Raw genomic sequence first — 17,465 nt, 5'->3', positions numbered from 1 at the left:
GTTGCTTACACTGTGTGGTACGATGCTTACCCCAGCCCATTCCAGATCTTCTAGTTCTCTGAGAGGTGATGTTGAGATCACCAGACAGTAAAATCATACATTTAATATCATAATGTAATAAAAAAAAAAAAGGTAGGATAATTATTTTAAATTGTTAGTCTTCCACTGCCCTGGGAGAATAAATCTAATTGATGTTTGATATTTATCAGTGTTATTTAAATATTTCAAGAATTAGAAAATAGTTTGTGTTAGCATAAGTATTTCAAAATACACTTATTATTTTGTTTTAAATGTTTGAGATTAGATTACCATTCATCTAGTTTTCATCTAGTTGCTGTTCTCAGAAAAATCCCTATAAACTCATCTCCTGTTTTTAGGCCCTTTGTTATTCCAGCAAATTTCAAACAATAAACAAAGATCAAAACAAAAGGTAGAGAACAATAAAGACAAAACCCCAGAATGGAAATAGGCCTAAATATATGCATTTACATGATATATTTATATTTGAAGAGTTAGTGGAGTTTTTTCTTTGACAAATTATAACAATAAACAAGATTCAAAATCCCAAGCTTTGAAATGAGGCAAAATCATGCCTAAAATAAGAGCATGTTGAAAACTAGATCCTACAGTTTGCTTCTCGTCAAAATTTGTTGATGACTATCACAAGCTGAAAAGGTGACCAGCTATGACCCCTCTCAAAAAACCCTTAGTGGTAGGAGTTAATGTTCGCATACCTACGTTTCCAGCACCAGGTATCTTTCGATGCTTCATAAATATAAACAAGTAACTTTGGCTCATCTTTCAAAAACTTATGAGTGGAGATTTTTAGGATTTGGCTTTAACAAGGCCTTGTGAAAATTTTTTCTTCCCTGTTTCTAGAAACTTCTATGCTTAACCTTAGGCTTAAAGAGCATCTGGTTGGGCTACGACTACTCACACGACGCAAGTTAGGTGTGCAACTCTTTGCAGGACAGAGTTGTTGTTCTTCCCCTGCATAGAGAGAAAAACAAACAAACAAAAAGAGTATTCAAGCAGGACAATTTTTAAGCTCACCTTGATGCCTGCTTCACTTTTGAAAGAAGAAAAATGCTGTCAGGTGCCGTGCTGGCCCTCACACATTTTCGCAAGGCCGCTCTCACCCCTTAGCAGCAAGAGGAGATGCCTGCAGAGGGTCAGAGGCACCTGTCGGTGCTCCGCTCCAGGGACAGGGGTCCCACGGCCCCCGGGCAGGTGGGTGAGGGCCCGGGCGGGGGGGCAAAGCTTTTTCCCGCCGCGGGGGAGCTGGAGGCTCTCAGGTCCTTCGTGCGATAACGTTAATTAATCAGGTGTTTAATGTAACGGCCGCAACCAGCAGCTCGCTGCGTGCACGGGTGGCTCGGTGCCCTCCAGGAGCTGTGGGGTGGGAGGATCGGCTTCCTCCCAAAGCCCGGGGTGCCTTGCCATCGTTCCCCCACCCCGAGGGGTGCCCGGCCCCGCCGCCCCCCGCCCCCGGTCACAGCGGTGCGGTGCGATGCTCGCGGCGGGGAGGCGGCGGCGCGGGTATTTGCATGGGCTGAAGGCAAAGCGGCTTCGCCCGTCTGTTTTATTTTTAGCTGGCAGCTCAGCGCAGCTCCGCTCCGCCGGCGGGGCGGGCGGGGCGGCAGGCGAGGGAGGACCGAGCCGGCAGGGCGGGCGGACGGGGCACCGGCGGAGAGAGGTTACCGCAGGCGAGCTGCAGCCAGCCGGGCTGCAGAGCGCCGCCGCCCCCGGCCCCCGCCCCGGCGGCTGCGAGGCAGGGAGAGACAGGCAGCGGCCTCCGGCGTTCCCCCCCGCTGCGGCCGCGGCTCACCTCGGGCTGGCGGCTCGGTGCCTGGCTGCTCTCCCGCCGCAGCCGCGGCGCGCCGGGGCCCTCCAGATGGCCAGTCCCGGGCTGGAGCTGGGAGAGGTTCAGCCTCCTCCCGAGCCCCCCCAGCCTGAGCTGGCCTTCACCGAGGCTCAGAAGTGGATCGAGGTAAGACCGCGGGATGGCAGGGGTGCGGGCGCCTGGCCCGCATCGGGGACACCCCGCGGGACGACCCGGTGTCCTTCCCCTCCTCGTCGCGGGGACTGTAGGCATTTTATTCCACGCCGAGCTCCGTCTCGGCCCCCCCCCCCCCCCCGCCTCCCTTCCCCGCTTTGCTGGCTGCAGGGAAAGCTGCCGCGGGCCGCGGCTCAGCGCCCGCGCAGTGTGCGCGCCTTTAGATGGGCCCCTGTCCCCCTCCCAGCGCATCTCTTCCAAACTTAATCTCTTAATCGTATTTCCCCTCCCCGCCCCCGGGGTTGGGATGAACGAGGCGGCTGTAAACAGGACCCGCGCAGGTGCGCGGAGCCGGCGGGGTTCCCGGGGTCGGCGAGGGCCCCTCAGCCCGGCTGGGCAAACCTCCGGCCCTGCGCCCTGCCAGCTCCCCTCGCCTGCGGGTGGTGGCCGCGGCCGCGCAGGTAACGCTCCGCAGTGCGCGGAGAGGCGGGCCGGGGCGGGTCAGCAGCGCTGCGGGGAGGGGGGCACGGACGGACGCGCACAGGGGGCCTGGGGCAGCGGTGTCCCGCCGGAGAGCAGCCCGGTAGCCCCTTCTCCCATCGCTCGGCCGAGCCAAGGAGAGACATTCAGGATCGTTCTTCAGGCAAGGCAGAAAAATAGATCTGTTTGCCCGGGCCATAAAACGCAAAGACAGGCAGGTGGCGGGTGAAATTTAATAGTTAAATATTTTGGCATGTAACAATAGAGACACTTTAAATAGCTCTTCGTCTGATTGCCAGTACAGAACATGCGTGAAGGTGGTATAAACCCAGATACCAGGGTAACAGCTCCCTTCAGCTGCGGGCTTTGAGTTTAATCTGCAGCTTTTAGTAAGCCTCGGTGGATTCTGTTTTCCGACAGTGGTTAGGCAAATTGTCGTTGAAATTGTTGTGACTTTAAGATTCCCTGAAGCCCTGGGAATTTCAGACTGTAATGGTAGCCAGAAAGGTAATGCTGTGTCAGACCTCAGGGAATTGGCATTGACACAGTAAGCTGGCTGGTGTAGGACCAGAGGCAGAAGAACAATGAGGAATGTGAAAAGAAGGGCTTTTGTGCCAAAGAAAGGTGAGTACGCAGCCTGGAAGAGGAAAAGTGAAGTCCATATAAACACCAGTTGTCTTGGGAAAATGAATACAATGGTTGCTATATAGCCTTCTTTATAATACCGGACCAAGGGACAGGCACGTGACTCCATCATATATACCGTACATAAAATACCTTGTGACCGTGAGTACTGCTGACTGCTAATGAAGCCAAGAACTCAATGGTGAAGCAATTCTCTGTAGGTACCAAAGCTGCCAGTAATCACTCCAGGCGTGAATAATAATTAAGGGAGTATAAATCTTCCTGTATAAGAGCAGAAACTTGTGGGTCAGGCAGAAACCTCCCTCTTGGGCAGTTTATTCTGCAGTTCACGGTGACAGGATGTGTTGCGCCTGTTCTTGTGCGACCCAGGGCCTGATGAGCAGAGCAAAAGGGCTCTTAACTCCTTGTGCCCTCCATGCAGGCCTGAGAAGTCCATGTGTACAAAGAAGCTGTCTATAATTTCTTATGTGTCCTCCTTCACTTTTTTTAATCTGCTTGATGCACAGATGACAAAGCTGTAATGTGCGTCGCGACACTGTTACTATTGCCACCGTCCTCTTGCCTGAGGGAGTGTGTCAGGAACCTGGAGCATCGCCATGGCTGTGGTGAGAGGGAAGCATCTGCCTTTCCAGTGATGCCCAGAGTGGATGCTCCTACTAAGAGAAAGGAGGAAGAAGCTGCCGGTGAAGCAAATGTGGCTTAATTTGCCTAACACATTAGATTCCCTTTTAATCCTAGTTTGGCTTAAGCACTGGAGCAGGAGGGTTGTTAACTCTTCTAAAAATCTGGTCAGCACTCACCATTGTAAATCTGGATGATTTGAACTGAGCAAATTATGCAGAACTTGACATATTAGTCCAAAGTTATTGAAAAGCAATGTCAATCTTAAAAAGAAATGAAATAAAAAACCAAGGAGTGTGATAGGTATCAACATTCAGTGTGCCAAGCCCTGTTGATTTGGGTGAAAAACAGAAATAGGGGTCATGCTGTGTCTGGCTACCAGACCCGTCTGCTTCAGCTGGCTCTGTAATTGTCTCTCACCAATTTATTCTTTGGCCTAGAGATGTTAGCAAGTGTCCAGTGTGGTGGTGTGTCTTCCAGCTTACTTCTGACCATTTGAAATGACATGTCTCTCAAACGAAAATAAAACAGTTAGGATTTCAAGCAGGGCTGGTGGATCTTCCTAGTACAGAGAAGACAGGCTAACGAGGATGTTAGCGGTGTGAGGCAGCTTAAAACCTGTCTTAGGCTGTAAAATAGTGCCACGCAAAGAAATGAAAGCAGAAATGGGCAGATTGAGTTTGCTGTGCATTTTTATTTCTGATGATTAAGTTGTGTGACTCACTAGTTGGATTCTCATCTGGTTTAAATCCTCGTGTGAGTGCTGTCACCATTGTGTAGCGCGGACAGGAATCCACCCTGTGGTCTGCAGCGCATTTCTCCTCTGGTGGGGCTGGAAAGGGAGGCTGCCATCTTTTTACAGATGGGGAGCCAAGACACAAAGTGATGAATGTCTAGATCTGCAAGGATCGAGGTACTTCCCTTCCTCTGGTCCAGAGGTCTTGTCTTTACTGTTTGGGTCCGTGACCTTTCACCAGAGCAGGTCCTCTGGGTGCCAGAAATCTTCTTTTTCCTCTGCCAGCGTTGTTTTAATCTCGCCGCTGCACTGAAGTTTGGGTGGATCCTCATAATCATCCTCTTGTCTCTCCCTGGACCTCTGAACTAGTAGCACTGAGATGTTCCCCTGAGCAGGGAAAAGCAACAAAGCTCTGGCTGTTACTGTGAAGGCTGATATATATACTTAAGAGTTTGTGTTTTGTAAGAGAGTATTTCAAGTGGTGATAGATTTGGTGTCGTCTGTATGTTGCAGAAGATGGGATTTTGGAATTCTGTGGACTTTCCACCTTGATTGCAAGTCACTTTGGGTAGGAAACTGGAGTTCAGCCTTGCATGGCTATTTAATTTTGCATAAATATCAACCATGCTTCCCTCTGTGTAACAGTAAACCAATCCTATTATTTTAGTTTAGCTTTGTATGTGCTACTTAAGTGAAGAATGCCCTGTTCATGATAAAATGAACCATATTAGTAGCACTCAGAGGAATTCAAATAAAGGCAACAAATGAAAAACCTTGTGAGCGAGCTACATCAATCTGCATTATTAAAGGTGCAGTATCTCATTTCAATTAATGCATCTCAGTTTCACTGAAAGAATATATCAGCCTTGTAAAGCCTAGTGGGTTACTACAGCAAAATAACAAATCTAAGTTAATCTAATGGCCTGTAATTTTAAAAAGTCAAGGTTCCCTGTATGTGTGTTTAAACTAGAATAACTGATGGCTGAAAGAACATCTGTATAAACAGAGTTATTCTTGCTGCAAAGATTCATAAGAGAGAGAGTAATACAGTAATAAAGTCGCCTTTAATACCGGTGTAACTCCTAAGGGTATTGTTATCTCCTCATCGCACCTCCTAGCCTTGCCTCATTAATATGCTCTCTCCTCATTGTTGAGGCTTGGTTCAATTAGGAATGGCTTTTCCGTAGACTTATATTCCTTAGAAACTTTGCCAGCTGATAAGAATGCTTCCTTTATAGTTGTATGGTAATAATAAACAAGTCATGTTTTTCTGTCCCCTATGGTCATTTTTCTGTCCCCTATGGTCAGCGCTTGACTCTGCTATTCCCTCTAGGTGTGTATAGGCTAAACCCCATCGACTTCTAAGTCTGCTACTCTTCTCCTATATATATGTATATATATTCCTCTGGAGAATTCTCTTATTAAGGAGAAATTTGCCAGCCAGAGGGGTTTGGGGGTGTGTGGTTTATTTTCTTTTTTCCTTCTAGCAAAACACTAACCTCTGTTAGATTTCTCTATTGAAGGTGGCAGCTTTGAGTTGGAACTTCTGCAGCACTGTCTCTGTGAAAGAGTATGAGGGGTGTAAAACCAGGAAAGTGACTCAGGCAAATAAACTTCACGCGACTGTCTTGTGCTAGGAGTCTGGAAACAAGGTTTCTATAGGGTGTCCCCCCTTTGTGCGGATAAAGTGCAAGAGAGAGCTGAGGCTTGTGGCTCCCATTGCAAAAATGTAACTTCAAAGGAGATAGAGGTAGTTAATTGGCAAAAATCTTGTCTACTTGGTGAAGAGACTTGATTAGAAAATCTGCTGTGGAGGTCTGGAACTTGAGGAACACACAAGTTTGTTTATGTGAACTTCAAAATGCGGAATGACACCAAGTGGGGTGCCCTGACCTTGAGGAACATCAGAAAAGTATTAATTAAGCTAACTGATACACAGATTATACGAGTAACCTATGTCCCACAGGAGTGTTTCTATTTTCAAATATGTGTAGACATGTATTTTTCCTTTGCTTTGAAGCTGATTTTAAGATCCTTGAACTCTAGTTCCGCTGGACACTGATACAGTCCCTGGAATGGGACTGTGTCCTGGGCTGCATCAAAAGAGGTGTGACCAGCAGGTCGAGGGAGGTGATCCTGCCCCTCTACTCCGCTCTTGTGAGACCCCACCTGGAGTACTGCGTCCAGCTCTGGGGGCCCCAGTACAGGAGAGACATGGAGCTGTTAGAGAGAGTCCAGAGGAGGGCCATGAAGCTGACTGGAGGGATGGAGCACCTCTCCTATGAGGACAGGCTGAGAGAGTTGGGGTTGTTCAGCCTGGAGAAAAGAAGGCTCCAGGGAGATCTAGTTGCGGCTTACCAGTACCTGAAGGGGCCTACAGGAAAGATGGTGAGGCACTGTTTATCAGGGACTGTAGTGACAGGACAAGGGGTAATGGGTTTAAGCTGAAGGAGGGTCGATTTAGATTAGCTGTCAGAAAGAAATTCTTTACTGTGAGGGTGGTGAGGCACTGGAACAGGTTGCCCAGAGAGGTTTGTGGAGGCCCCATCCCTGGAAGTGTTTAAGACCAGGTTGGATGAGGCTTTGGGCAACGTGGTCTAGTGGAGGGTGTCCCTGCCCATGGCAGGGGGGTTGGAACTAGATGATCTTTAAGGTCCCTTCCAACCCTAACCATTCTATGGTTCTATGATTCTATGGTGGTGCCTCTAGCCAGACTGGGACCTTCAGGTGCCACTGCAGTCTTGCTGTTATTTGGATACAAATGGATCAAATCCAACAAACATTTTCTCCAGTGAGCAGTTCCAGAGAAGTCAGTCCAACTGCCTATGAGAGTATTTGAATACAACCATTTAAGTGTAGACTGATGCACTGAGATTTAATACTGCATGATGGTTTTATTAATCAAATATTGTAGGAAAGTTTTTGAATTAGCCCCAAGCAGTGCCCACAGTTCAAATTTCTCAGCATTTAGCCTTTCTTTCTTTTTTTCCTTCTGCTGGAAGAGTGTCTTACCTATATACTTGGCATAATGTATTGTGATTTATCTTATTAAAAAGAACATCTGTATTCTCAAACTGGAAGAAACCTATGCAAATAGCTTAGACATCTAATGCGTCTGATCTGTGAACACCTAAAGTTAGGCCTGATTAATCCTTCCCACAGTGTCTATAAGGCAACCGTGAAGGGTCAAAAGGTGTGTAGCTGGATTCTGGTCCTAGAGGGATGTGAATGCAGAATAACTTTACTGTGGTTACAGTGACTGGACTTGGAGAGGAATTCTTGACTTCTGTACGTCTCCTCCTGGGCAGTGTTTAGGGACTGCAGACAGGGCAGATGGGATGCTCTTCATTCTGGCTCGGTCTGTCGTTCAGTGAAATGAAAACTAAATTGATTGAAAGGGGGTGGAAGAACCTGCCCAAACTCTGACCCTATCAGACTACCACCTTCTAGAAATTTTTTCCTCTCCTAGTTGCCTGGCAGCTGACCTCCTGTCCTGTATATGTAGACCCAATTCCCTTGTCATGAGATCCGTTTAAGCCATGTTACAAGTAGTGCTTGGCACGGGGGTGAGAATAGTCAGAACAACAATACTATTGATAAGGGGATAATGTTAGGAAATGCAGGACTGAGCTGTTAATTGTCTTAAAACTGAATTAATTTCTCCTTTCAGTACTACAATTTTAAAATAGGTAAAAGATCTGCCCTTAACACCATAGTCTGGTATGCCATTATGCAATTGGTGGTGAAGATCTGTTAATGCAGCTATGTAACGTCATTGCACTTGTTCTGCCAGTGTTAACTATATTTTAAAATGTTTTTAAGGGAAAATAATAGTCCTCTAGAAAAGAAGGTGGAATATTTCCCAAGTATGGAGAATAAATAGAAGATTGATACAGCAGAATTGTTTTCTAGCTTCTAAAATGTGTTGGCCAATCTGGGAAGTGTTATTTCATGACAGGTTATAAAGATTATATTATATTTGTTTGAAAAAAATCTACCAGTCTAGAAGCTTTTCATCCATGGATGAATACTTCTGTGCATTGGCTCTCTGCAAATACCCTGAGAAGAACAGTTGTGGAACAATGTTACAGAAAAAGCAAGATTTATAGGGCTGCAAGTGCCATTTAAAAGGGCAGCTGCATAAGGGGAAGGTATGTACGTTTTGGCATGCAGACCCTGAAGATCTAAGCTTTCCTTCCTTCTCCTTCCAATATATCATTTAAAAAGGAAAGTACTGTCTTTCCTTTCCCCACTCAGTCCCTTAGATCACAATGACTGCAACAGCTACGATGGCACCAATAACAACATCAAAATTGATAGCTGAAACTTCTCCCAGCTATGTTAATCGCTGTCTCAGGTGAAAGGGCTGCAGTGCATGTCCTCGAGACAGCCTTGCAAGAATGTGAAGAACTACAACACACCTCAGCTTAAAATTTAAAAAACCCTGCATATTGCTACCTTTTATTTTATAAACAGAATAAATGTACTCCCTGTACTTGGGACGGGGGGAGTAATTGCTGGGGGAGCAGCTCTGCTGGAAAGAGCCTGGGGGGACCCGTGGGACAACAGGCTTGACACGTGTGCTGGCAGCAGGAGAGGTTAGCCCTTTGTGGTTATTCTGGGGCCAGTAGACTGGTGGAAGTGGTTGTTTGCTTCTGTTTGGCACTTGCTAGGTCACACCTGAAATACTGCATCCAGTTTTGGGGCCCAGAGTGCGGGAGGGATGTTGATAAGCTGGGGGCAGCTGAGCAGAGAGCCCCCAGGCCGGTTGGGGCTGGAGGACTTGCCCTGAGAGAGAGGCTGACGGAGCTGGGCTTCTTCAGGAGAGGTGGCTTTCTGGGGACATGGCTTATATTATTGTAGTGCTTAAGAGCCTGTTTACATGAACAAGGTCCTTCTCTATACAAAAGCAAAACTCCTATGGCTTATGGCAGGCATTTATGCTACTGACTTTCCTTTGTAGAAACTCCTCGAGGCAGTGTAAAATGTGTTTGGCTTCCAATCTATTTCTGTTAAACCTGTTTTATTTTGGAAAACTGTAAATACAATTGATTGCCTTGTCTTGGTGAGATCTTTTTTGTTATTTAATTCCTTGTGCACTGCTATAATTGACCATTAAGGAACTGAAATTATTTCCCTTGCTTCTCAGATCTTGAGGAGATGATGTGCAGGCTTAATTCTTGAGAATTCAGATGTTAAATCCTTAAGAAGTTTTTTGTTTGTAATATTAGCTGGGTATACGAATCATCTACTTTGATAGTCACTCTGCTCAGTTCTAGTATAACTTGCTACTGTTACCTAGTTGTTTGTGGTTTTTTATTGTATGTGCGTATATATAATGATTATTGCTAGTAAGCCTTACCTTAGCAGAATGACTTGCTTAAAGTTAGTAGTAGAACTTGCTTCTGATGTTAAAATTGACTTGAAATAGTCTAGTGACTTCTTATTTGGTGGGGAAAGGAGAAAATCTGCTTCATTTGGCCATTTGAAGAGAAAGTCTTTTTTGTGGTTTCTGCTGTTCTGAGGTCTCAAAGCATCAAAGACAGCTTGATTTTGAAATAAACTTTGACAAGCTAAGGTTTTGAAAAATCATACTGCTGTGGCTTGTTGGCTCTGGTGTCATTGTCAGTGATTCACAGAGCACTTCACAGGCTAAGGAGCAGCGTGGTGGAGGCAGGGGAAGTAATTCTTTAATTCTGCTTTGTACGGCTGAATGAGTAAGGTAAGAGGGGAAATTCTCTTCATTAATCTCTCCTTCACAGACTTTTCTCCATGATCCTGGTTTGTGCTGGAAATAAGACAGGGATTTTTGCACTATGTGATCCCACAGTGAGTTGCATGAACAGCATGAATGGAAAAAATTCTCTATGGTATCTTTTCCCTCTACTGTTCTAACCTCCAAAATCTCCCCACCTCCATCAGATCTTTCCATGGGCTTCAGAAGAGTCACAGCCCTCTGGTTATCTACAAGCTATAGGGAAAGTGGCTGCACATACTCAACATAGTGCAAACAACAGGAGTCCTCATTCTGAGACTGTAAATACCTTCCCTATTGTCTCCTTTCCTGTAGGCATTGGTAGATCTGGCACTCAGAAGCAATCGAGTCTCTAGCTGGATTACAGTATCATTTAAAAAATAAATTAGGCCTTTACCGGCCTTCTGTTCCTCAGATCGTACATTGCTGGGATTCATTTTTTTCTTCCCAACAGTGAGGAGCTGAAATCTGTAAAAAGATTAATACACAAAAGTTCCCAAAATTTATTTTGGATATGATACATCCAGCAAAAGTGCAAGTCAATGTCTTTGGCATATGGGATTGATAATGCTTGATAGCACTGCATCATGTGAAATCCCTTATGCAGGATGGGACTCTTGGAAGGAGAAATTGTGAACCAAAGATGAAGAAAAGTCTACCTTCCAGTACTGGAACTTTCCATTTCCAGAGTGGAAGAAAAAATCTCCAAATGACCTTTCCACTAGAACTAAAAGGCCAAGAAACTCAGATGAATTTGTACTTCAGCAGCAGGCCACAGACTGGTACGAGTAGTTGTAACCTTTGCTCTGACTTGAAGCACAGTCTTGCTTTTGCGTAAGCAGAGGCTGATGCCCATAAATAACTGATTTCAAGTGGGAGCAGAATGGTTGCATGGCTACAGAGGACAAGGGGCTGAGGTTAAAAACTCTTTGTGGTGCTTTGCTTTGCAAGCATTCTTTTCCATGCAATGCAGAGGCCTACATTATGTGGTTGTATCACAGCAGAAGATTGTGGCTCTGGTGGAATTTAGAGGTCTTCCTACAATGTCTTAAAACAAATGTAACCCCTAAATCCAAACCTATCACTCCAGTCTTCAACAGCATATAAATATTCTAGGAAATTGTGGAACTCATAATTATTTAATTTCTTGAATATCAGTGATGATGTTTTATACCTGACATGGGTGTATTGGGTACTCCCCTCCATCTCCTCCCAAACAAACTTTGAAAACCCTTCATCCAAATGCCTACTTCACTAATCCAAAAAATTCTTAAATAGGAGATTTTTCTTCAGTTTGCTGTCAGAGAAAGGAAGCTTCAGTGTCTGAGGAAAAGCAGAGGCTTCTCCCCCCATTTTTTTTTTAATAATTCATTGTTTTATGTATTATTAACTGCTTGCCTTTGTTAACAATTTTTCTTGTATTTTTCTGGGATTTTTTTTTGTTTTGTTTTGGTTTTTTTCAGTTTAAAAAGGAGCCATGGTGTGTTAGCTTAAGTCTGCTATTTGGCAGTGAGCATTTTCTGACTGGATTTGGGGAAGGGCAGGGAGGAATGAGGCGACGCAGAAGTGACCACCATGTCTCTGTCAGACCAACGTGGGCAGGGATGCCCAGTGTGCCAGGGCATTCAGGGCTGAATCCCTTGGCTCTGTTTCCATGCGATTGTTGTGATTCATTTCAGTGGGCTAACTTGCATGTGTTGTTGCAACAAAATCAACTCTGGAAACTTTCCTTCAGTTGAGAAGCGTAACTGTAAATATGTAATCTAAACAGAAAAAAAAAAAAAAAAGACAGCAACTATATAAGTGGTTTTTTCTGTTTATCATTTTCCTGATTCAGACGAATTGGTTTTTTCAAGTTGTGATTTGGAAAACGGAAAGTCCTGATTTGGGAGCATACATGTGCAGTGTCTGTCTTCTGCCAGTGTTTGGATCAATTAAAGATAGCCAAGAAAATAAACTGTTTTCCAGAAATAATTTTGATGGCAAGAAAAAGGAGGTGTCAGAATCGATGAGTCATAAAGGTGACTTTCTCCTGAGTTGAAAGAAGTGATATAAAAGCTTAGCCTAACATCCTACTCCTCCCAAAAGCAATTTTTATTTCAACAAGGGGGCCTTTAGTTTTGGAATAACATGAAAAAACTCATAAATCAACAAAGTTCAAGCAACTCAAATGATCTTTATTAGAAACAGCTTGCCTTTTCTAAAGAGAAGCAAAAATACCCTCAAAACATTTTAATTATGAACATGCAGATCTTCAGTCTTGCTGGGACCTTATTTTCTCCTTCCCTCATATCAGTGCCGCTCCTCAGCTGAGGGTGCTGGGTGGATGGGCGGTTTTTGTCAAGGCGGGTACTTCTGCCCGCTGAAGGTGTGGGGCACAGGCAATGTTATACTTTTTCCTCTGGACGGCCCGGGCACGTGGCCACTTCTGGAAGCAGAGGTGGTGTCTGTTGCATGGTGGTTCCAGCACAGGCGGGTGTTGCATTCCGGTTCCTGGCATCCAGAGCCTCTTAGATTGGCACAGCACAGCTGAGGGTTTAGAGATTCCCTGTGAGGAGATGAGCAGAAAGGGAGCAGGGTGATAAAAATAAAGCTGGTGAAGCTGCAAACTAATTTCACCTCCCTCACTTATCTTTCGGTGATTATTTTCTCCCGGGAAGCAGTCCCCAGTTAGATTGGTATGGGTGCTCTTCAAAGATGAGCATCAAACTGGGTTTATTCCAGCCCCACACATGAAAGATGCACTGCAGTTGGTGCTAGAGCCTTCTCAGTATCCTAAAAAAAAAAAGATCCATACTTTCATTTAAAAATGCATCTCAATAATAAATGCTTTGCTACTTCCTTCCTTTCCCTCATTTTGCTTCTTGTGAGCAGCTTCAGGGGAGAAAGCAAGCAAAGATGTTGTAGATAGCTGTGGCCTAAATTAATGAAAACTCACAAGGGTAGCTCTGAGGTGACATTCCAGTATGATAATAGGAAACTTGTCTACCAGTGCTTGTGGGATTTTATCCATGAATTTCCATTTGTTGTAGTTTGCTAGTATCTCTGATGTAGCACTGCTGAATAATAGTTTTAATTCTTTACTTTTTTTTTAATTTATTTTTTTTTATTTCATCCAAGACTCTTGAGTTCATATTCTGGTTATAGGCAGATCTGGTATTTGTGGTTTTTACACCCCCCTCAATATTTGTTAGTTTTTCAGTGCAGCGCTTAATTCTCCAGTGCCATACTGGGTTTTCTTTTTCATTTTAGAATTGTGTGGTGAAAACTTGCATTTCATCTTCCCACATTAAGGGCCTTGAAATCAATAGATCAAAGCCAGAGCAGGCTTCTTGGAAGTGGGGCAATCTCAAACTGTGTTGAAAGCTTTTGTTTTCTGTGTTTTCCCTGTCTCTTAGTGTCTCCCAAGAGAAGGAAGAGCATAAGGGGGATCTCTGTGTAGGGAAAGGGGAGTATCCCATCACTGTACGCTTGGGGTACAGGGCTACGTGACTAGGAGGAGCTGACTTCCAGAAGTAGCAGTGGTGGCAGCCTTTGTACAGGATGGGGAGCTCCAATATGAAGCATCAAAGCGACAGTTTCCCATGGCTTGATCTGGGCTCCAGTACTCCCAGAAAAAGTGCTGGTGGAGAAAGGGCCGTCAGCATCAGCTACGGGCAGTGAACATTTTCCAGGGTGTGTGCAACCTCAACCAGGTTGAGGTTTTCTTTTAGGATTGAGAGCGAGAAGGCAGTCATCTCAAACAGTGAAAGATAGGGAGAGAGTGAAACATAAACTCCTGTGTTTCTATTTGGTGGGGAAGGAGAGGGCTTTAAACTTAAAACTGCAACTGCGTGCAAGGCATAAGTGGTTGGTGAAGCAAAGGTGGTAAGAGTCAACAAAGTTGAGATGCCTATGTATGTCAAAAACTCTTGCTGGTACTCTGCGTTTGAGTATGAGGAAAAGCTTTCTTCAAAAAGCAAGTTAAAAAAAAATGGCTCTTCTACAATATAGAAAGCATCTGGCAAGGGGAGAAGGTCATTCCAACTGTGTACACTCATGTCCTGTGTTGTCCAGAGGTGTATCATAGCAGTTTTCCTTAGGACAATGGCATGAGACAAAAGGAGCTGCTGTCTGACAGCTTCTCCGCAGCCAGTTGCATTTATGGATTGCCGTGAAAGTCTTGTAAATGACTGAGCAGTGTGTGTTGGCCTGTGCACTTGTCCTGCTCCTCTCTTCCTGCCAGAAGTCTAATGAGGCTGTTGGAGGGAAAGAGCACGCCTGGGAATTTCTAGTGTGGTAACTATAGCTTTTTCACTCTCAGTGCAGTGACAGATTATTTGGACTAATACAACTAGGAGAATTATGACTTTGTTCTTGCTAATAAAGCAGAAGGCCTTTTTTTTGCTCATCAACAGCCCATCTGACTTCAAATCTGACTTTTGACTACAGGGGTCTGGGCCATTTCACTTGCTGTTTGCATGGGCGAGGTTGGAGGATTTTGTTGTCTGTAAACGACTGCCCAACAACCCCTCTGTTAATGCTGAGCAGTATAGGTGGCAAAAGGCACTCACTTGATGCATCTGTCACATGGATGCTGCCAGCTGTCTGCATCCTATGTGCTCTAAGTGCTTCAAATATCTTTATATAGGAGATTGGTTATCACAAGCTCACTTGAATAATTTGTGTGTAGTTGGTCATCCATCCTCCTCGTATCTTCCTATCTTCCGGTGCATATAGCTTCAAGGTTTTTCTTTCAAACTTGTTTCTGAATGGGCTCTTCTTTTTAGGGCTGTTTTGCAAGACTGATAAAGCTGCATTGTCACTTCAAGCACCATCACAGGAACCAGAATAGATTTCTTAGGTAAAAGAAATGCAGTATCTCTTATTTCCTGTGCTGTATGTTGGAGCTTAACCAAGCAGGTAAAGTCTTGGCTCAGAGCAACTGCTATGCCTTGAGCTTCTGATGAATGATCTTCTCCCATCTCACCATTTGGACAAGCCAGTCCAAATATGATGCAGAAAAAAAAAGTGTAAGAAATTTAGGTGAAAGAATGGAAGAGATGAGGAGGAGCAGAGTCTGGACAAAGAGCATCAAGAGAATGGAACCTGTAACAGATAGGCACTTCAGAGGATGTAAGCTAGGTCAGGCATTTCTAATCCACTGGAAAATTATTTTATTTTTCTAGGGAGTCCTGGTTGGAGTCAGGATCAAGATGTAGGGGAGATGCAGCTCTTTCTACTGGAAGTAGAGGATAGCAATTCTGCCTTCAGTAAGCTGCTGGGGAGAGCCTAATAGAGCTTCTCTGGTACACTGTTTCTGGAAGTTGTTTCTTTTCTTAACAGTTAACTCTGTGCCAGCATTTAGTATCCCTTTTCACCTTAGTGGAAAGTGCAAAGTACTGACTTACCTCTTCTTTTTGGAGGAGACTAGGCTAATTCTCAAATTAATTCCAGAGTTGTACTGCTGTGTTTCTGAAGAGAACACTCGCTTCTTTCCTTTGCTGCTTCTGCCTTCCTCCTTCACACTCCCATTTTTGAAGTAGAAAGTGGCGGTGGCCGATGTTGGTTAAACTGTGGTGTCAGCTCCTGCTCTTTACTATGAGGTTGGGCTGAACATATTGCTTTCCAGGTCTAGGCAGTTGTTCCTCTAGTCAACTTGAACAGCATTGCATCCTGACAGCTGTTTTGCTGACATTATTCCCAGTTAGTTATTCATTGGGATTAAGGACTTTCTGCAGCCAGAACTCTTTGCTGGGAGTGTGCCATCATTTGGCAGACCCATTAAACCAGTAATTCCATACTGCTTAAAACTTTTAATTTGCCCTGCATCCTTCATATTTAGAGTTCCAGCTTAATTGCCCCATGGGCAAAGAGTAAAGGCTTTTTTTTTTTTTTTTCCCTACCTTTTTTCTCCTCTGCAATATCTTTCAAGCCAAAATCTTAAAAGCCAGACTTTGTTCAGCTTTGCTTGCTCTTGGGGCACCACAGATATCACATGTGTGCTTGGGGCTCTCTATACAGCTATTCCCTGAAAACTTAGTGAAGTCCATAAGCCACAAGAAGGTGGCTCTCTCAGCATGAGTTTGTATTCTTCATTCCCTGAAGATGATTATTGCAGTTTCCAAATCTAGTCACGTGGGTAGCACCATCTTGGGAAGAGAGTTCTTGTTATGGCGGTGATGATGGCCAGTGCTGAAGGTGCAGGTGGTGTCTGTCCAGCCTGATGTCCTCCTCTCTCATGGTTCTTGTCAGCACACTTGGGCTGGATGTAGCTAGAGAAGAGTACTTTCTATTTTGGGGACATTTGGGGCTTGAGTGGCCGTTCCTCTTGCTTCTCTGCTGCTTGGCAGTCACCTGGAAGTAACTTGTGTCTTGTGGTTTGGTAGCTCCAGTTTTAAGCTAATATGTGGGTGTTCCTCCTGTAATTAAAATCAAGAATCAGTGCTGTTTTGGATCTGTAGCTTAGTCTGTCCTGGCACTGGTCCAGGCTGGATGGAGAGGATTTGTTTCCTTATGAAGGTTGTTTTGCTGCCGATAAGCAGGTAAAGGAAGAACTCTGGGTTGCGTGCTCTTGCCACATGTTTCTTTTCTAATACGTTTCTCACTGGCCTTGGGTCTCATGCGTGATGAAGAGAATGTCAAGTATATGTATTGGTCTCTCATGGTCTGCATCTGACTTCAGCTCTGGTGACACCTATCCACGCATTGTGTCTATAGTGTTCGGTGCAATCCTAGAAAGAACTGAGATAACTCCTTAATTTTTATCATACCCATACCCTTTCCCTAGGCCGAACAAGTTGTTGTAATTTATCCTGCTGCCAGGTTGCACTGAATGAATTTGATATGCTTCTGGTGAGCAGTTCTCTTGTGGGCTAACCATGGGTGTGAGAGGTGTGAGAGGAGAAAAACAAAGGTGGTTTTCATTATTAGAAAGAACAAAGCCATGAATAGAAGGGTAAAAGAACTGATGTCCCTTTCAACAGGAGATAAATTTCCAATACTTTGTTCAGCTGATGTGTTGTATTTTTACAGATTTAACTGACTTAGGTTTAAGACATTACTGATTTCAGATACCAGCCCATTTTATATTTGGAAAATACTTGGAAATGCACGTATGTGTTTGTGAATATTATCTGACACAACAGAATCCTGTCTCTAGAATGAGAAAATAATATTAAATCCTATTAAAAATGTAAATTCTGCTACTATATCTGTAATCTTCATCTTCTTGAAGTTAAAGACTATAACAA

General features: G+C 44.5%; 1 protein-coding gene across 6 annotated transcripts in view; it reads left to right on the top strand.

Annotated features, from left to right (window-relative positions):
• Positions 1 to 1,668: 1,668 nt before the first annotated feature.
• The window catches only part of LIMCH1 (LIM and calponin homology domains 1), a 183,184-nt gene continuing 167,387 nt past the window's right edge, over positions 1,669 to 17,465 (top strand). For 2 of the 6 annotated variants that reach the window (XM_075752247.1, XM_075752246.1), the window contains exon 1: positions 1,669 to 1,990. In XM_075752247.1, coding sequence (XP_075608362.1) covers positions 1,895 to 1,990 — 96 coding nt within the window. In that variant the 5' untranslated portion in view covers positions 1,669 to 1,894. The remainder of the gene's footprint in view (positions 1,991 to 17,465) is intronic. The other 4 variants (XM_075752243.1, XM_075752242.1, XM_075752241.1 and 1 more) reach the window with 2 other exon arrangements.

The sequence above is a fragment of the Balearica regulorum genome, chromosome 4, assembly GCF_011004875.1.
Source record: "Balearica regulorum gibbericeps isolate bBalReg1 chromosome 4, bBalReg1.pri, whole genome shotgun sequence".
Taxonomy (NCBI): Eukaryota; Metazoa; Chordata; class Aves; order Gruiformes; family Gruidae; genus Balearica; species Balearica regulorum.
The sequence above is the reverse complement of the archived record's forward strand: the minus strand, read 5'-3'. Positions and strand labels throughout refer to the sequence as shown.